General features: G+C 44.6%; 1 protein-coding gene across 4 annotated transcripts in view; it reads right to left on the reverse strand.

Moving 5' to 3' along the window:
• The window catches only part of SDK2 (sidekick cell adhesion molecule 2), a 1,024,610-nt gene that overhangs the window by 213,352 nt on the left and 787,071 nt on the right, over positions 1-24,187 (reverse strand). For all 4 annotated transcript variants that reach the window (XM_063961173.1, XM_063961172.1, XM_063961171.1 and 1 more), the window contains exons 7-12: positions 23,940-24,130; positions 19,046-19,129; positions 18,373-18,567; positions 17,835-17,951; positions 14,737-14,904; positions 11,981-12,083 (exon numbers count right to left, since the gene is read on the reverse strand). In XM_063961173.1, coding sequence (XP_063817243.1) covers positions 11,981-12,083; positions 14,737-14,904; positions 17,835-17,951; positions 18,373-18,567; positions 19,046-19,129; positions 23,940-24,130 — 858 coding nt within the window. The remainder of the gene's footprint in view (positions 1-11,980; positions 12,084-14,736; positions 14,905-17,834; positions 17,952-18,372; positions 18,568-19,045; positions 19,130-23,939; positions 24,131-24,187) is intronic.

The following is a 24,187-nucleotide window of genomic DNA, read 5'->3' on the forward strand; positions in this document are numbered from 1 at the left end:
GATTTGATCAGTGCTATATATAGAATGGTTACATATTTCAATTTAGAATTGGTCACACATTCAACTGTGAAACTGAATGAAGTGATGAAGCTAACTATTAGGTTTGTTTAATCTGTATCTAATATAGAAAGATTGATGAGTATAAAAAGTAATCCAAACAAACTTGAAATGCAAAAATGTTTGATTGCAGAATTGGTATTGCAGGCTTTCAGATCTGTTTTGCCAGCTCGTTTGACTCACCAAACTATTCCAACATTGCAGTGTGTATGGCCAAATAAACAATAATTCCAAGCAATCACAAATTGATCAGATTTGATTAGCGTAGAAAGTCTGGTAACCTATTGATCGCATCGGTATGTCTAAGGTATAGTTATTTAAACCAACTACTGAATCACAAATTTTGCCATTTCTATTTATCTAGGTAAATTGTCAACAGTTCCACTCCAATTGAAGAGTCATTAGTAATGTTGAAGGTTATAGTTACTCAGTTCAATATCAACATTAAGTTGAGCTTTAAAAGCTGATTACAACTTTACCCACTTGTGTAAGCCTGCTGATTAGTATTGCCAGATCACTCCTAGTGTAATGGAACAACACTTAACAGTCCTTTTGTGAGATCTTTAACAAACAATCAGGCCTGCACTATGCTTGACCTCCCATAGTAGCAGAAGTAGCCTATGGGAAATACAGCCGGATGTTCTCTACCCCGGCCGGGGTCCGGCACTGTAGTGTAAATACACTCTGTAGCAGGCAAACTCCAAAAGCAGGTCTCCAGCTGGCTCATCCATAAGCACCCTTATGCGTTTCTCAGCCACACCTCTCGGCTGTTTCTTCAGAGGGACTTTTCAATCTTTTTATTAATTTCAAATTGATGGAAATCGATCTCAATAAATGTTACACACATTTATTAACAGATGATTTTCTCTACATACATTTTTAAATGTTACTAAATGTGTATTTTAGCCTTGGAAACACATCATCGATTTAAATAGATTTTTATCAATTTGAGATAGATGAAAATAGACCTTTAATAAACATACCACTAGAAGTTTTATTTTTAGACCAGTCTCTACAAATATTAATATTGTAGCTATTATTTATTTATAGAATGTATTACACATAATATATACACTTTCGTTCTGTAGAAGATTATATATCTGTATTTCCAGATAGGCCCTTAATATTCTAGCTTTACACTTGCCTGGTACATGATGGAATAAGCTACCCAAAACGAGTATAAATCAATAATACAAAACAGTCTTCATTATTCTGTTGAAGGCAAAAATAGAACTATGAGGTTAATATATAAAAAAAAAATATGTACAGTATAATTATCATTGAGTTGATCCAATCATATCTATCAGCCTGATTGACCCCAACCACCCAGTCCCTGTCCCAAAATTCAACAAGAGATTTCTACTTGAAATTACACATATGCTGTAGAAGGGAGAATTAATATAGCAAATAAAATATTCACTGCGGATGAAGTTAAGTAAGATTAATTTTTTAACTCCTATTAAATTTTTCACAGAGTTCACTGTGGGTTTTCTCTCCCCCCGCTGTCAAGAACCAATTAGGAGTGTTTAATTTCCCCTCATTATTAATGGGTGAAATATAAAAAGAAATAAGATTGTGTTAATTAGGCATGGGTCCTCTTGAGCTCCTGACTGTTGCGGGGTTATGTGACCCCATATTACGCCTAATTATAACAAAAGAGACTAAGGGATTAAAAGAAACTGTAATATGACCAGTCTAGAAGTGCCGTCTGGCACACACCGATGTCTCTGGAATTTGACAATCTAGGGTGAGAAAGTGATAATAATAATGAAAAGTAAAGGCAATAAGTGGGTGCAAACTAACAGCCCCAAGAGAGCGCGAGTGGAATAAAAAATGTAAAAAGTAACAGGGGAAGAGAGAGGTTACAGAGAGGCTTGTAAAAGATAAAGACAAAGACAGAAAGAAAGTAGGAAGGAGAGGATGAGAGAGGGAGGAAGAATGACAGAGAAGGGAGAGACAAGGTAAGGTAGATAAATAAATAGACAGGGGAAAACAGAAGGTTGAGGAGAGAAAGAGGGACGGAAGTAAAAACAGAGAGGGAAGGATGAGGCAAGAGTAGGAGAGTTAAGAGGGAGAAAGGATTGAAGGAAGTAGTGAAGCAGAATGGGACAAGAGAGTGAGTGCGAAAGGTGGAAAGGGAAAGAAAGCAAGAGAGGGTTCAGGTGTGTTAGGGAGAGAAAAGGTGAGGGGGAAGGAGAAATATAGACGGAGGGAAGTGGAGAGAGAAAGAGAGAGAGGTGGGGTAGAGCAGTAGGGAGAACGAGAGAAAGAATGTGGGACAGTACAAGATGGGTACAAATGGAAAAGAGGAGAAACAGAGAAAGGTGGGAGAGGGGAAATGGAAGGCAGGATAGAAAGCCAGAGATAGAGAGTAAGAGAGGGGGAATGGAGACAGAGAGCAAGAGAGCAGAAGGGAGAGAGAGGGGGGCAAGAGTGGTAGAGAGAGAGAAAGATATGGTAAAGGAGAAATGTGAGCAAGAGTGAGAGAGAGTAGGGGAATGGATGGAGAAGAGTGGGGGAGAAAAATAAAGGAAGGTGACAGAGGGTGGAAAAGAGAGAGAAGGATGTGGGAAAAGAAGAGAGAGAGAAGACATGGAGGAATGAGAAAGGAGTGAAGGTAAAGAGAAGTGGGTGAAGAAGAAAGATGGGGAGAAGGAGAAATACAGGTGAGAGAAAGAAGAGAGGGGTGGGGAAAAAGAGATTTGGGGTCAAAAGTCATATATAGAGAGGTGGAGGGGGAAAAAATAGAGAGGGTAGAGGGGTTAAAGTGATGGAGGCGAGAAGTGCAATAAAGAGACATATGGTGGAGGAAGGAGAGAGAGGGGAAGGAAAAAAGGTAGACGGGTAAAGTGGAGTAAGAGAGTGGGGTGAATGGAGAGAGAAAGAGATGTGGCAAAATAGAGAGCTGGATAATGGAGGGCGGGGGAAATACGGAGACATGTGGGGGAGAAAGAAAAGAGTGTGATAGAGGATGAAACGGAGAGGAGAGGGAAATGGGCAGATGGGGAGAGTGGAGAAGGTGTAGGGGGAGAAGTGAGATGGTGAGAAAGAAGATAGAAAGTAGACAGAGTATAAGAGATAGGGGAGATAAATAGAGAAAAAGAGTGGGAGGGAGAGGCTGTAAGGTACACACGTTATTCTGCATGTGGGGTAAATATTGGCTGCATTGCATGTAGTCCACTGCGATTTAGATCTAAATTTGGACATTCCCCTCTCACATCAAAATCTCTCTGCACGTTACATCTGCCCCACCTGCAGTGCAGCACAGTGTTACCACTTGTAGCATAATGTTTAATCATCATCTTATGTCTCTCATAAGGTTTGAATAGTTTAAAACAGTTTTGATAAAAACAAAAACAAAAAATCGCAGAAGAAGCTAAAGAACACAAACGAGGGTAGAAAGAGACACGTGGCCCCAAAACACCAGCTTATGGGCTTAATTCAGGTTAGATCGCAGTAAGCGATCCAACCGCAATTTCTGAAAAAAAGATGCGGGTGCATGTGCAGCTCCCATCCTGTGCATGCGCCCGCATTTCCTGTCAATCAGGCAGAGGGCGTCACGGGGCGGGCAACTCTCCGTTTCCAGGGAGGAGACGGAGCTTTGCGGGGACGGTGCGGGGGTGGTGCGACGCGAACGGGGAGTGGAGGCGGCCGAACGGGAGCGTGTCGGAGCATGATCATGGCAGCTGTGATCAGGAAGCTGGCAGCGGGACTCCTGCAGGCGCTGGAAGGAGGCTTCCACAGTTTCTGCTAACAAGCAGAAATTGTGATACCTTTACAATTTCTGCTTGTAGAACTGAGGGAGGCGCTGGTCAGAATGCTGGGCGGCCTTGCCTAGCTATGGGAGGCCCCCCGCATGCTAGTAGAAGGATAGCAAATTCTGCTAATTAGCAGAATTTGCTATCCTTACTGAATTAGACCCTACTGCATATTAGAGATTCAAAAATCAGTTCTCCAAAAATCTGAAACCAAACGAATTTTGTGGATCTGAAATGAATCAAAACCTGGTCCAGATCCCCTGAAAAAATCTGATCTAAACTGAGTTTGAATCATCCACCAGCGGTTCGGAATTCAGATTTTAAATCCGAAACTTTTCAGTTTTGAACTGTAAACATTGCATGATTTTAGCTGTTTTTATCAATTTTTATCAGTGATTATCGATTTTTTTTAAGATTGTTCTTAAACCAAACCTAAATTCGAGTCTGAACCAAAACACTTGAGGGTGGCAAAACCAAAACACGATGATGAATTAGAACCAAAACCCCTGGAGGTCGTGCACATCTGTAGCGGATATGAATTACCCTCAAATCGTTGCAAAAAGCCCCATTTGATGCATCAAATAAAATAAAATTAAATATTTAATGTATTTCGCCAAGCAGTTTTGTACCGAGTGCACATCTTATTCCCAACTCAAATGCGACAAAAGTACAATGCAGAAGGACCCTGCTAGTACTGCTTGCAGATGTAGTGTGCGACTTGGATGCTAACCTGGGGGAAAAGGCAAAAATCCGAGGGCCGGTATGGGTGAGCCGCATCAATGCCAAGCAGTGCTGTCTTTATTCTGCAGCTTTATTCAAACTCCACTATGACAAAAATACTAATACTGAATGCCCATTATAATATAAGCGACTAAGGATACAGCTACAATGCTAATTTAAGTAATAGGTATTAAAGTCTGGTAACGGTTATCTGTGGTGGACCTTGGTTCTTATTGTTCTCAAAGTGATTCCAAGCTCACCATTTTAATTTTTCATACTACATCACCACCACCACCACCATCACAGATAATATCACCAATTAATAGCAATGCATGATTTGCACAACAAACTCCAACAAAAAACTGCCCAATGTCATCAGCCAGTTACAACTGCTCGGTGATTGGACACTAGCAATGGGCAGCCGTACAGTGGAAAACAATAGTCTCTTATAGCGCTCTGTACAATGGCCCTCATTCCGAGTTGTTCGCTCGGTATTTTTCATCGCATCGCAGTGAAAATCCGCTTAGTACGCATGCGCAATGTTCGCACTGCGACTGCGCCAAGTAACTTTACTATGAAGAAAGTATTTTTACTCACGGCTTTTTCTTCGCTCCGGCGATCGTAATGTGATTGACAGGAAATGGGTGTTACTGGGCGGAAACACGGCGTTTCAGGGGCGTGTGGCTGAAAACGCTACCGTTTCCGGAAAAAACGCAGGAGTGGCCGGGGAAACGGTGGGAGTGCCTGGGCGAACGCTGGGTGTGTTTGTGACGTCAACCAGGAACGACAAGCACTGAAATGATCGCACAGGCAGAGTAAGTCTGGAGCTACTCTGAAACTGCTAAGTAGTTAGTAATCGCAATATTGCGAATACATCGGTCGCAATTTTAAGAAGCTAAGATTCACTCCCAGTAGGCGGCGGCTTAGCGTGTGTAACTCTGCTAAATTCGCCTTGCGACCGATCAACTCGGAATGAGGGCCAATATGCACAGTACATTTGAGTATGAAGGCAGTGGTGATAGAAGTGGAAGGCGAGAGAAGTCAGAGAAGGATGGGAAGGTTTGTATACATCTTGGAACCATACATTGTTTTACACATTAGACTTTGCAGTAGACATACAATTTAAGCTTGGCAGCAGACATGAAGCTAAACACAAGACATGGAACCCAGTCTTAAATAAATCACCAGATGTGAACTTACCACAGTACATGGTTCTGAATGTAAGAGTTTCAGACTTGCATACGAGACCAGGCACCATATATGATTGCTTATTAGAGCGGGTGTAACTCTTGTCTCACCTGTGGGTTAATCCTAGGGGTAGCCCCTCTCCGAAGCCCCGTCTACAGATTAGACAATAGCTATGTGCCTCCACCCAGGCTACACATAGTATCTAGGCTTGCCTGGGTAAGTCTAGAGTGCAGATAGTAGTACTACACACAACTCTAACCCCTAGGTTACTACAGTGGTTGTGTGTGATGCATATGACATGTGCCAAGCATTATCCTTTACAGTTATATTACCACAATTCTATACCTGTTCTTCTCTGTTTCTTTCAGGCGGGATCAACTCTCTGGATATACCAGGTGAGTTTCTTTACTACAATACAATTATGTACTATACCTCTGAAGTGTTTTGTTTTGTTTTTAACATAACAGGAATGAACAAAACCCCTGGAATAAAATACCCCCTATTCCCCCTTCTTGGGCCTATACATACAGTTAGTGCATGCAAGAGAAAAAAACTCTCCTCCATGTGACCATCATACTAATAGAGAGGTACCTGGGTACTCCTAGAAAAACAAGAATTGCGCAGTTGGGCCCTTACATACAATAAGTTAGCAGTGTATTAGCAGTAATTTGCTGGAGTTCACTAAGACTATATAATTGCTCTTTTAAAACTGTAGCTCCACTTGACCCTTAAAGAAATGTTTTCAATCCCCGGGTTCAGTTCTGGATTCGACTTTCTCTCCCTACGTTTCTCAAGCTGTTCTCCGACGTTTACGGCTTTGGAACTGTGAACTGAGGTTTAATTCTACATATCCACGTATGCCCTGACTCCTTAGGGGCAATTGTTATTTCCCTCTGCGACAGTCTCTAAGGGCAGGTTAATCAGGGAGTTCATAAAGAGCTTTACTCACCGTCTATTACGGTGTTTCCTAGTCTACCACTCTCGTTCCCTTCTAACGGCAGGTTAACAACCTTCCACACTGGTATGATGCAGCATACCTAGCATCCACAGACTTTGAAGGGATTCTGCTAACATGCAACCCTGCAGTTGTACGCTTGGCTAGGCAGGTTGGTATGAGTCAATAGCGGAGTCAGAAGAAATTGGTTGAGTGAGAGAATCTCCCTACTAACGCTGTCTGTCAATGTTATCAAATCTAGTTAGCTCTTTACTTTAAAGTTCTTAACGCTAGTCTTCTTCGAGGAATTATTATCCTGCAGTTAAAGTATTCTGCCTACTTCAGTCTTTTTCCTTATTACGTACAAATGCAACTTACAGTTCTATAGGCATATCTCTGGTAGTCTCTAGATGACCACAGCACCTTACTCCGATGCTATGTTAAAATTGCAGGATATCACATGCAGTTACTATCGACTGACCCAATACACTCCTTACCTCTCTCCTTCTCATCCACCAACCTATTTTTTATAGGAAAGTGCCTGTCCTTTTTAGTCAATCCCTTCTTCTACTCCTAAGTGGTAGTTTCTGCTCTCCGCTAGGGGGAATGTAACCCTACCGGGTGCTCACATCAGGGTAACTCTAGCAGCTGCTATAACTACTATAGATACTGGATTATCCTGTAAATGATGCAGGGAGCTGACCCCTGTGGCAGCGTACAGTGGGGCTGGATTATATATATTTATGACACCCGCTCCTACTGGTTGCTATTAGAGGTGTACAGCCAGTGGCGTAACTACTGCCCCCGCAGCCCTCGCAGTGGCTGCGTGGGGCGCCGCCACTGATTTAGCACAGATTGACATGCGGACGAGCCGTCCGCATGTCAATATGCTGTCTCCCTCCACTGGCGCCCGCGGCCCTAGCCGCTGCTGTGAAGGAGGGACACGGAGGGCACAGTGCGCGCCTCTCCTGTGTCCCTCCTGCGTCTCCGGCGGGTCTATTGAATGAAGTGCCTGTTCATGAGCTCTGATTGGCTCACGAACCAGCACTTCAATTAACACACACGCTGGAGACGCAGGAGGGACACAGGAGAGGCGCGCGCTGTGCCCTCCGTGTCTTTCCTTACAGCAGCGGGGGAGCGGGGGGGGGAGCTGTACCTGGCACTGGGGGAGGGGTAGCATATTTGGCACTTGGGGGGGGCATATGTAGCACTGAGGGGGCATATGTGACACTCGGGGGTATATGTGTACCTGGCACTGTGGGGGAATATCTGGCACTGGGGGCATATGTGGCACTGGGAACACAGCCCTAGCAACAAGCATTACCCCCTAGCAACGAGCATGACACCCAGTGCATGAAACCCCTGGCAACGAGCATGACACCGAGTGCATGAAACCCCTGGCAATGAGCATGACACCCTGAGCATGAAAACCCCTGGCACTGTGCATGGAACCAAGAGCATGAAACCCCTGGCAACGAGCAGGTAATTTAAAAGTAATTAAAAGCCTTACTGTAGGACTTAATGTGTAATGGGCATTGCGGTGTGTGGCATAATGTATCACGGACATTGCGGTGTGAGTCATAATGTGTCACAGGCATTACGGTGTGTGGCATACTATATCACAGGCATTGTGGTATGTGGTATAATGTCTCAGGGGCATTGCAGTGTGGCATAATGTATAACGGGCATTGCGGTGTGTGGCATAGGGTATAACGGGCATTGCGGTATGTGTCACAGGCATTACGGTGTGTGGTATACTATATCACGGGCATTGTGGTATGTGGTATAATGTCTCAGGGTCATTGCAGTGTGTTCGTGTGAGAAAAACTACCAAGGTAGAATGGCGCTGACAAGTGTTGTGGATCCTCAAGCTGCTGAATAAAGGGCTAGTTAGACCCTTAATGTAAACAGAAAAAAAGTAAAAACAATTCAGCGCTAATAACTAGTTAGATAAATATACTGAGAAATTTATTGAGAACATATACCATCAATTTCATGCACATTAGCATATAAATACTGTTGCAACAGATAAAAATTAATAAAAATACCAAGATTAAAAATAGGGCGAAAATCAACACTGCTGAATTTTATCATGAAAATTTCTTGAAATGCTGGGTATATTGCAAGAGGCCTGATTCCTAGGGAAATTTTAGTACGTTGTTACCAGTTCACTGTAATGAGTCCTCCAATAGGTTAGCACTTAGATATGGAGATCCTCTCACTGGTTGGTTTGTCCCATGCTGGTACTGATAAAGGGAAATGAACCGTAGCAAGGTCCTGGTGTTATTACCTTCCCAGAAATTGTCCCATGGGGGTCACAGTTCCCAATAGTTGGATTGCAGGCAGATCTCAAAGTTTGAAAGTCCCAGTCTTATCACCGACGCGTTTCACTGCTGGCGCAGCTTTTTCAAGGTGTGGCATAATGTATCACGGACATTGCGGTGTGTGTCATAATGTGTCAGGGATTACGATGTGTGGTATACTATATCACGGGCATTGTGGTATGTGGTATAATGTCTCAGGGTCATTGCGGTGTGTGTCATAATGTGTCACAGGCATTGTATGTGCTATAATGTATCAGGGGCATTGCAGTGTGTAGCATAATGTATAACGGGCATTGCGATTCCTGTCATAAAGTGTCACAGGCATTACGGTGTGTGCATATTGTGTCATGTGCATTATTGTGTGTGGCATAATGTCTAAGGGCCATTGCAGTATGTGGCATAATGTATACTGGGCATTACTATAAGGAGGAAAAATGACAAATAATGTAAGGGGCAGGAATCAGGATTATTTTTCTTTCCTGTGGTGGCCAATGTCTGGGCGTGCAGAGTGCAAAACTGGGGTATAAGGTAGTCTTTTCCTGCAATGTCACGCCCCTTTTGCAAAGCCACGCCCATTTCAACAAAGCCACACACCTTTTTGCGGCGCGTGCAGGTTCATCTCTTTACTAGTGCCAATTATGGGGATGGGGGGGGCCGCCAGAGAATTTTTTGGATTGGGGGAGAAAAATTTCTAGTTACGCCACTGTGTACAGCTGACCACAATACATGTAAACGTGGGTGTAGTGTTAGTTAACTTTCACTTACACCTTCTACGGACTGGCCAGGGGGTGGACACTCCCCCGACTCCTCCTTCCAGCTTGCTGACTGGCTGTTGGCTGTCCTGTGCTGTGGCTCCGTCTCCCTCCCACAGGAAATGCTGGGAAGGTCTATATGGGGTTCAGGGTAGCGCTGCCATCACTGCAGTTATCGCAGTTATAGTATAAGTATTACTAACAGTATATAATTAAAATATAAACATTACTAGCAGCATATAAAGTTAAGCATTCGTAGCCCAGTTATAACCACAGGGCTACACTGGCACCAGATATGGCTCAATATTTGGCACCACTAAGGGGTCTATTTACTAAGCCTTGGATAGAGATAAAGTGCATGGAGAGAAAGTACCAGCCAATCAGCAACTACCTGGCATGTCACAGGCTGCATTTGAAAAATGACCGTTAGGAGCTGGTTCTATGGGACTTTGGGGGTCATTCCGAGTTGATCGTAGCTTTGCTAAATTTGGCACAGCTACGATCGTTAACTCAGACATGCGGGGAGACGCCCAGCATAGGGCTAGCCCTGCCCGCATGTCAGTGCCAGTCCCCCCGCACAAATACAAAAGCATTGCACAGAGGCGATGCCTTTGTATTTAAGGAGTAACTCCCGGTCAGCGCAGCTCCTGCGGCTGGCCGGGAGTTGCTCATCGCTCCCGCTGGCCGCAGTGGCTGCGTGAGACGTCACGCAGCTGCCGCGGGCCACCCCCCCAAACGCCGCCGTTCTGCCCCCTCCTGCCTAGCGACCGCCTCTGTCTCAGAGGCGATCGCTAGGTAATGAAAGCTGCCATGCGCCAGCGCACTGCGGCGCCGGTGCATGCACAGTTCCGACCCGATCGCTCCGCTGCGACAAACTGCAGCGACCAATCGGGTCGGAATTACCCCCTTTATCTCTGTGCACTTTATCTCCATCCAAGGCTTAGTAAATAGAATAGTCATAAAATAAGTCAGTTTTCCCATTTTCTGCACAGTTTTTGAAACAAAAAGGTGTACTGCGACTTTTGAATCACCCTGTATCACCCTGTGGTTCTTAAACTCGGTCCTCAAGGGCTCCCAGCAGTTCATGTTTTTCAGTTCTCCTCACAGTGGACCTCATTCAGAGATGGACGCAGATTGTTGAATCCACAGCAAGACCTGCGTCCATCTCCTCACATGCCGGGTGCCGCGCAATGTGTCTGCAATGTAATTGCGGACACATCGATTTGTGGTTGGCCCCTGCCTGCACACTGACAGGTGGTCGGGCACCATATTTTTTTTCAGAGCAGCTGCATGTGATGTCACGCAGCCGCCCTGAAAACACTGCCGACACGCTCCTGTTTGGCCCACCACGCCCCCACGACGGCCACCACTGTCAATCACCCTGCAGCTGCATCCAGGAAGGATGCGGCCGCAAAGTGTAGGGTTACGCATGTGCAGTGCAGTGGGTGCACGTGCACAGACCCCCTGGATGACCCCCAGAATCACAAGTGAAATAATTAGCTCCACCTGTGCATCTTATAAAATGTGTCAGTGAGTAATGAAAACACATGTGTACCTCGGGGTGACCTGGTGAACATGAACTGTTGGGGGTACTTGAGGGCTGAGTTTGGGAATCACTGCCATAGACCAAGTTTGGCTTCAAGTGGCACAGAGAGGAAGATTTATCACCTGCTGCAGGAGCTGCTTCTAGCTTTATTTTGAAATGCAGCAAGACACATCTTCTCCAACTCCTCTGGAGGAAAAAGGGTTGTGCAATATGGCTACCAATAAGGCATTTAAAATTGTACCAAGCGGCAGGTGATTTTTTAGCAGGATCTTATTTTGCTATAAAACAAGCACTGCCTAGTAGATGGCTGGAATGCCCATTGGGCTTCTCATTTGTTTGCTCAAGTGCACTGGCCACCTTAACTGGTGCTAAAAACACCATACTGCCCTACTGTCCCAATTCTGGCACGTAAGTACAGGTTTACTGATCTCAAATGATCAGAGTCTCTCCCAAAACTGGGCATTTCTAGGATGGTCATGGTGAAATGTGAGTGAGTCAGGAATGGGGCTTATTTTGCCTAGATTTAACATGTCTAAATGTTGAGAACTATGAGACTCCATTTTGTTCATTTCATAAATGACAGACTATTTTCTGAAGAGCAGCATTAGAATTGGAACAGAACCTAAGTATCAGTGCATTTGTCTGATATTTGCTGGAAAATAGATGAGTGTTCTAGTGGCATCATGAATCCAGTATCTCACCTGATGGCCACACTGGGATCATGTGACACCCCGCAGGACATTGATGCTTTAGTTCCCTTGATAACACTCTGGTCTGTTGGTTGGTTGATAATGCGGGTTCGAGCTGTAATGACAAAAAGATACATACATATAATTTTTGTTAAACACATGGGCCCTCATTCCGAGTTGTTCGCTCGCTAGCTGCTTTTAGCAGCATTGCACACGCTAGGCCGCCGCCCTCTGGGAGTGCATCTTAGCTTAGCAGAATTGCGAATGAAAGATTAACAGAATTGCGAATAAATAATTCTTAGCAGTTTCTGAGTAGCTCGAGACGTACTCCTACACTGCGATCAGCTCAGCCCGTTTCGTTCCTGGTTTGACGTCACAAACACGCCCTGCGTTCAGCCAGCCACTCCCCCGTTTCTCCTGACACTCCTGCGTTTTATCCTGGCACGCCTGCGTTTTTCCGCACACTCCCAGAAAACGGTCAGTTTCCGCCCAGAAACACCCACTTCCTGTCAATCACACTCTGATCACTTCAACGATGAAAATTCTTCGTTCGGCCGTGAGTAAATCTACTAAGTTTTGTGCTAAAATACTTAGCGCATGCGCGCTGCGTACCATGCGCATTTTTGCCTTAATCGCTCCGTTGCGAAAATCGCCAACGAGCGAACAACTCGGAATGACCGCCATTGTCTCATATGACATTCTCGGAACCTGCAATGATGCGTAGGCTATTATTACTGTTTATGATCATTTATTAGTATTATCTTTATTCATGTACAGGACTTTTTATGCAGCACAAAATACTGAATTTTCCTGGCACAGGTCCTATCTAGCTTACAACGCAAGTTTTCCTTATTTTTTATTTGCAGCGGGATTAAATCCTAGAGACATAAACTCTCTTAATAGAACTTTTTTTTAATTAATTTCATTTTTCAATAGAGGATTAGTGCAAAATGTATTCTACCTAAGGATCAGTTTTTATCTATATACTGTACTTGCATTTACTAAACAACTAATCATACAGAAGACGCTGAAAGGCCACATGTACAGACTGGATGTTCATTTTTACATTGGTAGAATTGCACCAATATACTGTATGTGCATATACAGTATGTACATTGAAAGAATGCACTAAAGTCCAATCATCGTGACTCCAGAACATATGTACAACCCAAGTAATTGAGTTCAAGAGTGGTCCTATAAGTGAGCAATCTCCACTTCTTCCTTCTTATTTCACATCTTTTACTATAACACAAAATATCATTTTTATCCCAGGTAAGAAATGACATGATGGAAAGATGCCCCCCTTCCCAACAGACTGAAGTGTTTGGTCACAAGTCTACAAGTCTCTTTGCTTCTCAGTACAAGCTTGTAACATCAGTAAGTGGCATTTGCTTTATGGCTCTGCATTTTTTTTATTCTCTGTAAATGTATTTTGTCTGTGGCATAGAATAGAAATGTAATGTCTTTGTGCTCTTAACGTTTTTGCCAACGTGAAGTTAATATCTAAAACAGACAAACCATCGTATAACATCTCAACGAGGTCTTTCCAAAGGGTACATAGAAGACAGGCTTGATGGGCCTCTAATTCCCCTCGGTCTCTGATGTTACACAGAAGATAAAGTCACAGGACAAGCTCATTTCCCTTCTGTCATCATAGACAGGGTGTAGAGATCAGATGAAGCATTGTTATTGAGAGAGGCAAAGAGAAGACAAAAAGATTCAAGCTACTAGAATCAACCTCTATAGCAGTCCAAGAAACGCTTCCTCGTATCTCAGTTGATCCTTCCGGCTTCATTAGTATAGGCAGAAAAATGAAATATCTACCTGAGTTTTCACATCTGGTCTTCAGCGACCCTTAACAGTCATGCTTTCAGCAGGGGAGCAGACAGTCAACCGGTTGCCTGAGGCAGCAACTGAAATGAAGTCCTACTCGACTCATGCAAACGACCATAAACATTTGTGCATAAGCTGAATTGTTAAAAAAAATCCTATTTATGCAATGTATAGGCTGCATTTGTATTTTTTTTTTTATTATTAGTGAATGTAATATTTATTAACAGTTACTTATATAGTGCACACATAATTTGCAGTGCTTTACAGAGAATATTTAGTCATACACATATTGTATTATTATGGAAAATAAAATTTCTTTTGGCAGCATATTGCAATAATTATCTTTAAGGTGACTTTGTATTGCATAGGAAATAAGCAATGGCAATAAGAAATAAGTGCAATTAACTATGATTAGTACTCTTTTTATGCTGTTAAATCAACACCACAAATATACCGCTATCTTTTCCTCATCGGGGAGGAATCACAATTTCCTTTACATGTTGGTTTGCCAGAGCGGGCAGAGAAATCTCAGCTCTTGTTAAACAGCTTAACTAATGTTCTAACAATTTAACAGTTGCACCAGCTACTTTTGGAGAGCTAGGGCTCTTCCCTCTGCCAGGATGCTTGTATCTAGCAGAAGTTCTAATTCTCAGCACTAAAAGATATCCAGCAATTGTGTAGCCGGTTGTTATTTTCAACATTAAGTAGCGTGACCTCCATGCACAATTGAATTATCTCGACAGCTTGAGAACATAAGAACAGCAGTATCAAGCTGCACGGAAAACCTTTTATTCCAAATGACAATAATAAACTACATCTACTGAGGCAGGTTCTAGCAGTTAAACACTGTATGTAGATATTAAAGAAGCTGGCAAATTGTCACGGAAGTACATTTCTTTATCAACTCTAGGATGAATGGAAAGCATTTCTCTTACCCCACACAATAACGTCAGCAGAGGCATCATCAGCACCACGAGAATTGGTGGCAGTGCAGGTATATGTGCCCACGTCTGATATATGGGCTGGACTGATAAGCAGACTTCCGGATTCTAGGAGGGTAAAGCGGGGCAGCTGAATTGATCCACTGGCCAAGACCCTATCACCTAGGGATAAAGAGGAATGAGCACAAAGGCATATTTTATACAAAGTGCTTCTCATTCCTACTTGATACTCTTGAAGACATCCTCAGCTCCATTATATGTTTACATATTTATCATTTTAAAATGTTTATTTGTACCCCCTATATCTGCTGTGGACTCACCAGTCTTAATGTAAAGGAGTGCACCTATCAAGGCCTATTAGACTTTGCCATTATTTTCTCTCCAATCCCTTTCTCTAAACCCATGGTTCCTCAGCAAAGACATTTTGTTGTATCATCTCAGCGCAGGAGGCATCCTAGGCTGGGAACACGTCTAAAGCCAACCGCTGAAACAGCTCAATCTCTATTTGGCCTTTAATGCAATCCCCAAAGGGTTAACATTTTCTATTAAACTGGAAGATATAAAGATGTTCTAGTTGCCATGGCTTCCATTAAAGAAACACCAGTAGGTCGTAAACCATATAGATATATAAAATAGTTTAACCCTTCCCATCCCTTGCTCTTAGAGCATTAATCTTTACAGCAACAGCTTTGTTGTTCACTCTCAGGCGTAAATGGAGGGCAGATCTGGATTGTTACAGGAGTTAGTCATGTTTAGAGGTGGCAAGGACATTGACACAGGGTGTTTATCTTCTCCAGGGCTATACAGCAACTGTGCATAGAGGAAGATAGCTTTGCCATATGTCACAACGCAGCTCTGCTTTATTAACCAAGGAATAGAGGGTTGTAGCTGTAGTTTGGATGGCTCAGCTGTCTTGAGATGAAAAGCGCGGCATATGATTTATACACAGGCTGGGGAACTGAGGATCGGCTTATCATTCCTACACAGGCTAGAAATTAGATGCTCTACATTTAACTAGCACACACAGACTACGTCTGAGAAGGTCTGCATATCATTGTACACTGAGCAGTAGGTCTTGGAGGAGGCACATATTATTGTATACTGATCAGCGTGAGGTGCACAATGCATAGTATACTGAGCAGTGTGACTGGGAGGTTGCACACCACATAGTATACTGAGCAGTGTGACTGGGAGTCTGCACACTACATAGTATACTAAGCACCTTGACTGGGAGTCTGCACACTACATAGTAGTATACTGAGCACCATGACTGGGAGTCTGCACACTACACAGTATGCTAAGTAAGCACCTTGACTGTGAGTCTGCATACTACATCGTATGCTGAGCAATGTGATTGGAAGACTGCACACCACATAGTATGCTGGGCAATGTGACTGGGAGACTGCACACCACATAGTATGCTGAGCAATGTGACTGGGAGGCTGCACACCACATAGTATACTGAGCAGTGTGACTGGGAGTCTGCACACTACACAGTATACTAAGCACCTTGACCGGGAGTCTGCACACTACATAGTAGTATACTGAGCACCATGACTGGGAGTCTGCACACTACACGGTATGCTAAGTAAGCACCTTGACTGGGAGTCTGCATACTACATCGTATGCTGAGCAATGTGACTGGAAGACTGCACACCACATAGTATGCTGGGCAATGTGACTGGGAGACTGCACACCACATAGTATACTGAGCAGTGTGACTGGGAGTCTGCACACTACACAGTATACTAAGCACCTTGACTGGGAGTCTGCACACTACATAGTAATATACTGAGCACCTTGACTCGGAGTCTGCACACTACATAGTAGTATACTGTACTGAGCACCATGACTGGGAGTCTACACACTACATCGTATGCTGAGCAATGTGACTGGGAGACTGCACACTTCATAGTATGCTGGCAGGGCCGTTTCTTGGGGCAGGTGAGCAGTGCAACCGCACTGGGCGCCCGCCGCGGCACTAACTGTGGCTCCCTGCTTCCCCCTCCTATTTCTCCCCGAGTAACCCGCTCGGGGGGTGGAGTTTCACGGAATGACGCGGATGCGTCGTTACGTCACGACGCAACCCCATCACTCCGGGAACCCCCCCCCCCGAGCGGAGTACAGAGGGGGATCCAAGTTAGGAAGAGGGAAAGGCCGGCGCGAGGAGCGACTGGTGAGGTGGGCCGAAGAGCGGTAATCGCCTCTGTAAGTATTCTCTCTCTCTCTCTCAATGTGTGAAATGGGGACTCTTGCCTGCCGTAGTGTGGGGATTTAATGTATTAAGGGCATTGCGGTGTGTGGCATAATATGGTGCAGGGGGCATTACTGTGTGGGGCTTAATATGGTAGAATTTTTTTTTCCTGTGGTGGTCGTGATCTGTTGGAGCAGGGTCAAAAACTGGATTGTGAGGTAGTCTTTTCAGACGAGGCCATGCCCATTTAAATGAGGCCACACCCATTTAGATGAGGCCACGCCCCCTTGTCAGGGGCGCGCGCAAGTTTTTTTTTTAATCTAGGTGTGGGGGGGGGGCACATTTTTTTATGTCATGGGGGGGCGCATTTTTAAATCTCGCACTGGGAGCCAAATTGGCTAGAAACAGCCCTGTGCTGGGCAATGTGACTGGAAGACTGCACACTACACAGTATTCTGAGTAATGTGACTGAGAGACTGCACACTACATAGTATGCTGAGCAATGTGACTGGGAGACAGCACACTTACATACAGTAGTATGCTGAGCAATGTGACTGTGAGACTGCACGCTACATAGTATGCTGAGCAATGTGACTGGCAGGCTGCACACTACACAGTATACTGAGCAGGGTGATTTGGAGGCGGCATACTATGTTGTATACTGAGCAGTGTTGTTTATGCCGTCTGTTGCTGGAGCTAAATAACTAGAAGAACTAATAATTAGAACCTATCTAATCATTTCACATAGATCTGTATACTGCCCCACTCATTCATAAAATATAGCGGTAAAACGAAAGAGAAACTACAGTATTGGATTTTTACTGTGGTCGGTGCCTGTATAAATAGCAAGTATTTAAGTAGGTGAGTGCAAGCTATACTAAGTCTTTGGAACTCTTACCTTTCTGCCATGTGATTGCAGGCCGGGGAGCTCCAGAGGTTTCACACTGCAGCACCACAGTAGTACCATCTATAACTGTGCTGTCTAGCGGACCCTTTGTTATGTTGGGGGCAATGCCTGTGATATAAACATAGCTCAGGTTACCCAAAAGTTATATTATTAACGTTGTGATACAACCTAAACATTCATTTATTTTAAGTAACAGTTTTGCATATTTAAATAATTATAATGGAACAAAGCCACATTTATAGAGGATGCAAGAGATGAAGACATCTCAAACCTTTTAAAAAGTGGGAATGAGTTAATAATATTAGTCCAAATTATTGTGCGATTTCTACAATATGTTAATATTGTATTATTGTATTGATTGACTCTTTGGGGGAGATTCAAATGTTTGAAAAGTCAGTTGGGAGTCTGTTTTTTTCCTATCTAATAGACAGGAAAATACAGACACCCAACCGACTTTTCAAACATTTAAATTCCCCCCTTTAAATGCAAGGAACAAAACTGGTAAAACGGTTTATATATGTGTACTTACTGGTAACTGCAAGGTAAGTTGAAGTTTGTACCTCACCCGCACTGTTACGGGCAAAGCACTGGAACATCCCTGTGTCATCAGGCATAAGCCCAGTGATCCGTAGGCTTCCTGTGCCCACCAGACGAAACCTGGTGTCCCTCCTGATATCAATCAGAGCGGCATCCTTATACCAGGAAATAGAGGGCTGGGGAACCCCTGAGATACAGGAAAATGTAATCAGGGAATGTGAAAGAAAACTAAATAACGACAATTGACCAAGTGAGTGAAAAGTAATTATAAGACTGAAAAAAAAGCCCATAAAAAAATGACTAAATCAGAAAGCGATAAAAAGCCGGAGGCTAGTAAAAATACACACACTGTCTACCAAGTAACGTCTCCCGGGTACTTAGCATAACAAAGCATATTAAATTATCTCTCGGCCTCTTCCATGTTACAGTCATTTATTTTTCCAAATGCTTGAGGGGCTGCGGTGCCCTTTTCTCTGAGTAATTATATATACAGCACAAACCTAATTGCAGCGCTAGTGATTATTACTGACAAGTGAATATGTATGAACATAAGAGCTATAATACAGAATATGGAATGTAGAGGATACTGTAGTATCTTACTGGTAGTTCTCTATGCAGCTTGGGAGAGTGGGTGTATAGCACCAGTGTCCAGTGCTCACACTCACCTTTTGCCTGGCACGGAATGTCAACAACTTTCTCCATCTCAGCTGTTAAGTGTCTTTCCGGCTCCTTCACAAATTGAGGTGGCTCTAGAGACACAATGAGACAGTGTTTAACTCACATTATGCCAAATATGCTATAAAACTGCAGGCAAATAATAAGAGGATAGGGAGGGTGAACGCTTTAAATCAGGGGCGGATCCAGGAAAAAATGACAGGGGGGGCACCTTGTGCATGCCGAAGGCGTGCGGTCCATGAAGGTGTGCGTGGCCTCACAACAAGGGCATGACCTAGCAACAAGGGTCATAGCCTCAAAGGGAACATCGTATTCGTAAGACGGGAAGAGGGTGACACTTTGGAGAGGCAGCGGGTGACACGAGAGAGAGGGTGATGGGTTTATAGTGACGCAGGGGAGAGGCAGTGGATGAAGGAAACATAGTGGGAGACGGAGAGGCAGTGGGTGACAGAGAGAGGGTGACAGTGAGAGGCAGAGTGGGTAACACCGGGGAAAGGGTGACGAGGAAAAAGTGGGTGATGCCAGGGGGAGGTGGCAGTGGGTAACAAGGAGAGGGGGGTAGTGATGAGCGGATTCGGTTTTACTCGGTTTTACTCGGTTCTCAAAACGGCATCTTATTGGCTCACGGATGTCACGTGTTTTGGATAGCCAATAAGATGCCGTTTTGAGAACCGAGTAAAACCGAGTAAAACCGAGTAAAACCGAACCTCGCTCATCACTAGAGGGGGGCAGGGAGAGGCAGTGGGTACCTAAGGTCTCTGTAGGAGTAAGAGGGAGTAGTGAGACATTTGTAGTGAGGTTTACAGAGGCATGAAGGGAAAGATTCACTGGGGAAACAAACATTATAGCATACGGTATGAGCCGAAATTCACATTATAGCACACGGTATGAGCCGAAATTCACATTATAGCACACGGTATGAGCCTAAATTCACATTATAGCACACGGTATGAGCCGAAATTCACATTATAGCACATAGTATGAGACAAAATTCACAATATAGCACACAGTATGAGCCGAAATTCACATTATACCACACGTTATGAGCCAAAATGCACATTATACCACACAGTATGAGCCTAAATTCACATTATAGCACACAGTATGAGCCTTAATTCACATTATACCATACGGTATGAGCTGAAATTCACATTATAGCACACAAAATGAGCCGAGATTCACATTATACCACACGGTTTGAGCCGAAATTCACATTATAGCACACAGTATGAGACGAAATTCACATTATAGCACACGGTATGAGCCAAAATTCACATTATGCCGCTGAGGAGTGAAAACGCTGTCACCACCATGTGCTACCTCTCAAGCAACCCCACCACGCAAGAAGAACATCCTGAGAGGAGCCGCTACTTCTGCCAGCAGCCAGCCTCTAAATGGATGGTGGCCGCTGCTGCAGCCACGTCGGAGTCTCACACTGTCTAAGGCTGAGCTCCGGGCAGTACTGGTATATATCAAGATCAACCAGAATCCGTTGGTATCCTAAGTGAACAGGATATTCCTGCCAGTTTGTGATATTAACCCCCGCTGCTCCTCAGGGTAAAGTGTCCGCAAACAACAGTGTGGTGGTGTGTACCTTTGACTCCCTTGAAGGTGGTCAAGTTGCCAGGCTCTGGTGGTACAATCACTTGTTCACGTCTTGGATAGGTTTACGAAGTCCGCCGGCGAAGCTCCTGTACAAGCCGCTATTAGTGCTAAGCGGCACTGTTCGGGATCAATGAGATCTGTGATCACAGCCTAACCGTCCCCAGATCACAGATCTCATTGATCCCGAACAGTGCCGCTTAGCGCTAATAGCGGCTTGTACGGAAACTTCGCCGGCGGACTCCGTTAACCTGTCCAAGATGTGAACAAGTGATTGTTTGTTTAAAGTGCCAGACATGACAGGGGGGGGGGGGGCACGGGCCCGCGTGCCCCCCCCCTGGATCCGCCACTGCTTTAAATGTACAAACACAGATTCAAACATTTCTTTTTCTTCATAGTATTTCTATTTTTATTTTTTTTCCATATAATCATGTTTCTAATTATGCAGGTAGTTTGGGATTTGCTAATTAGGAATGTTTCTCAATTACAGAGCTATAATCAATTACAAACCCCTAGACACCTCAATATGTCATTCATTGTATTGCATACTGTCCACACTTAGATAATTGGATAGGACAGTGTATTCCCTGGATGTAAACGGAGTGAACGGGCTGTGAGGGATGCAGGAGAGACATCACTCAAACATTTGTAATCAATCTGCAAGAGCCGGGAGAGATGAAAGTATCTGCTCATATGCAGGCAGGTAGAGGTTTCAGTGCCACCTGCAGGATGGAAACGCTTACTGCACTGAAATAATGAACATGTATGCAGAATAATTGTAAATCTATGTAACTGGTTAATCATTTCTAAGATGGCAAAATACTGTACTTTGTTATACAATAAGGAGATCAAACGAAAGCTATTTACATAACAGAAAGTAACATGAGATAAATGGAGTGAGGACTAACTATTTAATGGGTGTAGTAGGGAATGCCGGCGACCGGGCTCCCGGCGACCAGCATATCGGCGCCGGAATCCCGACCGCCGGCATATCGACAGCTGGGTGAGCGCAAATGAGCCCCTTGCGGGCTCGCTGCACTCGCCACACTGCGGGCACGGTGGTGATCTATTCTCCCTCCATGGAGAAAAAGTGTCGGTGTGCCGGCAGTCGGGATTCCGGCGCCGGTATACTGTGCGCCGGGATCCCAACAGCCGGCAAACTGAAGACCACCCCTATTTAATATCTACGCAAAAGAATAGTAATTGTGCATCTGTGTTAAAACAAACAAATCACAAAGTCAGATTTGCCAGCTGCATCCATTGGCCCCCACAAATGTCATTTACGGAGACATAAGAACCACCTAAGTGTAGGGCCAGCGGGACCCTGGCCCGAAAGGAGTGCACATGGATCCAAGCGCAGCATGTTGCAGTTGGGCCAGACGGCAGGACGATGGGATTTCAGTGTGAACACATACATTTCAATGTATGTGTTCACACAGTGCGGCTGTGCCGCATTGTGTTCTATGAAATCCCGTGTGTCACTGACCAGATCCTGTTCTGCGGCATACCGCAGAACAGGATCCGTGTGAACACAAAAAAACCCTCCCGGCCAAGCGGGTCCTGGTATTTGTGACCCTACACGAAGGTGTCCTTCTGTTCCTCATGTGGAACATATGTAAGTGGTACAAGCTGTCCCTTCCACCAACTGCTGTTAAAAAAAAATGGCTCAACTGCACGAACACTGGCATTACATCCACCTCTGAATCAGGCCCTTCGTAGTGAATTTGCAAAATGTCGGACTCCATGGTGGCAGACAAATCAGAATCAGTCCCAAGGGGGCAGACCAAATTATTTAATGGTTCTACTATTGGAACCTTGTGCTGCGCACATAGGCCCTCATTCCGAGTTGTTCGCTCGTTATTTTCCTTTGCATCGGTGCGATTTTCCGCTAACTGCGCATGCGCAATGTTCGCACTGCGGCTGCGCCAAGTAAATTTGCTAAGAAGTTTGGTATTTTACTCACGGCATTACAAGGTTTTTTCTTCGTTCTGCTGATCGTAGTGTGATTGACAGGAAGTGGGTGTTTCTGGGCGAAAACTGACCGTTTTATGGGAGTGTGTGAAAAAACGCTACCGTTTCTGGGAAAAACGCGGGAGTGGCTGGAGAAACGGGGGAGTGTCTGGGCGAACGCTGGGTGTGTTTGTGACGTCAAACCAGGACTGAAAAGGGCTGAACTGATCGCACTGGCAGAGCAAGTCTCGAGCTGCTCAGAAACTGCACAGAAAAATCTTTTCGCAATATTGAGAATACTTTGTTCGCAATTCAGCTAAGCTAAGATTCACTCCCAGAGGGCGGCGGCTTAGCGTGTGCACTGCTGCGAAAAGCGGCTAGCGAGCGAACAACTCGGAATGAGGGCCATAGGCCCTAATTCAGGTTTGATTGCAAAAACGCGATCCAACTGCACGCATTTACTTAGGGGAGGGAGCGCAGAAAATGTGAATGCCTCTGACTTTCAATCAGGCAGTAGCGTTTGCGGGGCAGGTGGGGGGGCGACAACGCTCCGTTTTCTAGGCAGAGACGGTGCGTTGCAGAGGTGTGGCTTCTAAATGGGGCGGTGTGGCGCTGGCGTGATCGCGGCAGCTGCATGACATCACACGCAGCTGGCATGATCGGAAAGATGGTGGCGTGCCTCCTGCAGGCGCAGCCAAGCTGCATTGGCAGGAGGCAACCCTAATTTCTGCAATCAAGCAGAAATTGCGGAGTGATTGCAATTTATGCTGCATCAAGAGGAGGGGGTGGTGCCCTGCAATGGGCAGCCCCCAGCATGCGATCACTTACTGTAGCAGAATTTGCAATCCAACCTGAATCAGGCCCATTGTGGGTAATCAGAGATGGAAAACCTTTTCCACTTCTATGTGGTGCGAGCAAAAATGAGCAAAGTTATCCTGCGCAGACTATGGCAATGCACTAAATGAATCTGTCCTATAAACACAGAACAGCTGCTGATGTAATAAATATTGACTGAGCTAAAGCCAGATTTTAGGACAACAACTAATTTCCTAGAAATAGCACCTTGAAATGCCATGGCGGGCAGGTAACACATTTGTGCATAATAAAAGAATTGCATAGCCGCACTTCCTTGAGTTTCTTAACGACCCTTGTTGTATCTATAAATTAGGCCCCGAAAAATGAAAAATTGGAGGGAAATTAATTCCAGGAATCTTGTCCAATAAATTAAAACACTGTCACTAATAAAAGCAGCCATTTATTATGTGTGTCTGGGCCTGGTGAATAATGAGTGATGTGGATTGACCAGTGAGTATTAGCGGACATCTGGCTTACCCAGTACAGTCAGGAAGGCTCCAGCGGTGACTGCAGGCACACTGCTACTACGTAAGGTTGCCTCACAAGAGTAATAACCAGCATCACTCAGAGTGGGGTTCAGGATTGTTAGACGGCGACCAAACTCAGTCACTCCGCTGGAAATGAGCACTCCATCCTTCTTCCATGCAATGTTTAACTTAATAAGTGGTCTGAAAAGAGAGATCAGTAAGCAGGTGGGGAGACTAATACATGGAGAAAGGTGGAAG

This window comes from Pseudophryne corroboree, chromosome 3, assembly GCF_028390025.1.
Source record: "Pseudophryne corroboree isolate aPseCor3 chromosome 3, aPseCor3.hap2, whole genome shotgun sequence".
Taxonomy (NCBI): domain Eukaryota; kingdom Metazoa; phylum Chordata; class Amphibia; order Anura; family Myobatrachidae; genus Pseudophryne; species Pseudophryne corroboree.